The sequence below is a fragment of the Psittacula echo genome (assembly GCF_963264785.1).
Source record: "Psittacula echo genome assembly, chromosome: 7".
NCBI lineage: Eukaryota > Metazoa > Chordata > Aves > Psittaciformes > Psittacidae > Psittacula > Psittacula echo.
In genome coordinates this window covers 19407474-19410682 of record NC_137740.1, presented here as the reverse complement: position 1 = coordinate 19410682, position 3209 = coordinate 19407474, and the positions used below count along the sequence as shown (strand labels likewise).

General features: G+C 39.4%; 1 protein-coding gene across 1 annotated transcript; it reads right to left on the bottom strand.

The window, feature by feature from the left end:
• Nucleotides 1-220: 220 nt before the first annotated feature.
• Nucleotides 221-2220, bottom strand: PDC (phosducin; the record flags this gene model as incomplete). Its single annotated transcript, XM_080623419.1, has 3 exons — nucleotides 221-748; nucleotides 1432-1592; nucleotides 2160-2220. 3 exons carry the CDS (start codon nucleotides 2218-2220, stop codon nucleotides 221-223), a joined length of 750 nt encoding a protein of 249 aa, XP_080479545.1.
• Between the last annotated feature and the right edge of the window lie 989 nt (nucleotides 2221-3209).

Genomic DNA, 3209 nt, shown 5'->3' with positions numbered 1-3209 from the left:
CCTATTACTTGTGGCTGGAGTAGAAATAATTATGTACAGGACTACCAGTTGTATGTGTTTTAAGTAAAATTCACATCCTAACGGTTAAGCATTTTTTTATACCTATGTGTATCTTAAAAATAAATTAGTGAAGAGAGCCTTCTCTAAATAAGGTGGGTGTTACTGAGGCTGATACACAACACACTGAAAAGGAGAGGTAGACAGGACTATGGTTCTCTAATTACTCAACTTCTTGCTCATCTGTGTTGCCATTTCCCAGTGCTGGAAGCTCCCTTTCAGGTAGCAGCCCATACTCATTTAGGAAAGATTCCACATCCACAGCAAAAAACTCCTCATTGAATTGTTCAGAAATGCTAATGAAATTGCTCAGAAGTTCCCCACCCTTATAGACAAGTAGAGTGGGAAGCACTTCATTTGAGAAGCGGTCTCCGGCCCCTGTGTTGGAGGCCTTGATCTTGCAGAACTTCACGGTAGCATACTCAGCTGCCAGGCAGATCAAGCTGTTGTTGAGAGCATCACAGCCCTTGATGCCATCTTCGTAAATGTGGACGATGACTGTAGTGGTTTTACGTTCTTTCTCAATGGCTTCCAGGAACTGTTCGCCGTTCTGCAGCTCACACAGATAACCATATTTTGGCCCAAAACTCAGCCGCTGGTGCATATCCTGCATGCAGCGTTTGCGGTATTTTTGTAGGCAACTTTCATCTTCTTGCTCATCATGAATTAATTCATACTCCTGCATACTCATCTGTGAATATTTTGAGAATTTTACATTAACAAGTAGTAATCTGTTGGTGCTAAAACAGGAAGAGACTAAGTTGTTGTCTAAAGAGCATCACATTGAAAACTTAGCCAAAGGCAGTCACTTACCACAATGACTCTGGAAGGTCTCTTCAAGAGATAGGTGAAGATGTTGTCTCAACATTTGCATGTTAACTTGATGGTATTGAAGACTGTTACATATTTGGCAAAAACTTCCAGGGTTGGTGGGAATTTTGCCAGTGACTATAATGGAGTCAAAGTTTAATTCCTATGTTTTTTGGGGTGTTTGTTACCCCTTCCAGAACTGGTAAATAGTGATGAGTAACATTCAGGCTCAGAGCTCTAGTCTGACCAGTAGGTTTTTGAACACGTTAAAAAAATTTCCATTGCCTTAAGCAGGGATAGAGAATGAAGGCAAGGAACGGAGAAAGAAAGGTCAAACTCTGTGTTGCATGATATGTTGTTGTGAAACGTACTGCTTATTTTACTGAAGTTAGACTTTGCTTGAGAAAGGAATATGTAGATGGTTGCACGTGCATTTATTCTGTCTATATATGTTATGTGAGCTCTGCTAAGTTGCAAAGGAACTGAGTCTGGCAAATTCAGGATTTTCAACCAGTATGTCTTATATAGAATCAAAATTAATTTGTTTTTCTTTCCTTGTCTTACCTTACGGCAGAATCTCTCTCTGGTGTCTTTGTCATCTTTACTGAAAGATCTGTGTGGTGAAGACATTTGTCTAAGAATTTCTTTCTTGCTTAAGGATAAGGAGTCTCGATCTTCACTTTCTAATTTAAACTTCCTCCAGTCATTAATCACGCCTTTGGGCCCTGAGACATAGGAAGTAAGATGAGAAACTGGCTGTAACAAAAAGCTGTCTTAAGAAGTCTCCGTCTTTACTGGCTTGTCATTCTGTTTCACAGTTTATCTGTCTGCCCCTCTTCTTTCCAGAATGCTCTCCAGGAGTGTTGAAAACCAAAGTTTTGGGACCAATGTGTTATGTTAGCCTCCAAAAGAGAGTGTTTTTTTTCTAACCTGGATCACTTTAGTGGTCTGGTTCCTACCAAGATTCTGTAAAAGGGTTTTGGTGAACTGCATGAGTAGTTAATGGAGATGGGGTTGTTGAAACCTGTTGAAACTGGCATGTTGGTCAAAGCTAGTGTTGTGTAGAAGTATATTTGCATTTCTCTATAGACAGTGTATAGCCTAACATTCGTAAGGACTTACAGTAAAACTAAGAATACAGGACAGTTGAAATTTTTGAAAAATAAATAATTTTTTAATTGGCAAACCAATTGCATCTACTTGAATTCTGAGCTTTCCCAGTGAACAGGGACAGTTTAGCTAATTTTTAGAAAAAAAAAAAAAAAAAGCCAAAATGCAGATAGTTTCCTTGCCTGTGTGTGTTGCCTGTCCTTCAAAGTCTTCTTCGAAGCTGGTGTTGGCATTTTCTTCCATTTTGGTGGCTGGAGTAGGAGATGCTGCAAGTTCAAAAAGCAAAACAAGTTAATAACAGCATAGAAAAGGAATAAGCCTACAGCAGGTACAGCACAGCTGTAATTTCCTGCAGCTGTTAGGTATCAGTAAAGATCAAAATACACAAAATTGTAGAGCTTATCATCTTCTATAGAGCAGTTAAATTATTTGTCAGTCTCTTAAAAAAGATGTCCACCAGATTCTTACTTGAAGTGCCTCGGCAAGACTTCCTTCATTATACCGTTCCTTCTCAGTCATCAGAGGATACCAAGAACATGGTGTAAAATAGTGGTTGTGAAACTTTCTGCAGTGGGAATACAGACTCAATTAATGCAGGGTACAGTGAATATTTTCTTTCTGATTTCTTTTTTATTAAAATGATGCATCTCTGTAAAAAAGGCAACCCAAGGAGGCAAATGGCAATCTCAGGGTGCTGCAATACAGTAGTACTCAAGCAACACATTTTTTATCTTTTACAATGGAATCTTTGAAGGATGAAGTAGAACCACTGTTCTCTGAGCAAGGAGTAAAGTGTATGCATACCAAAAAGATGGGCCCAGTTGGATGATGCCAGAGCATTACGGAGCAGCAGTGTTTGGCCAGAGCATCGAGCTCTGAAGGTCAGGCTGGTTTCTGCTGGTTCTCAAGAGTCACAGTAAATGTTCTTAGGGTTCTGCAGCTCTCTTGAGAAGATATCTGTTAAAGGAGGATATACGGGTGCAGAAAAGTGCTGATTCTTCACATGCATTCTCACTACACTGCTGATAGACATTTACGATAGCCAATCTGCATGAGCTCTGACACCACATAGTACTGAGTCCTTTCTCATGTTGCATGTCATTCACAACTTTCCTTTGTAATTGAAAACTGTAATTCTAATGTGATAAAGCGTCACTGTCCACAGGAGTCTTAAGGCAGATGATTGAAGTTCTCACATTTAGTTTAGACTAGTTTTAGCTGTTCAGATGTTA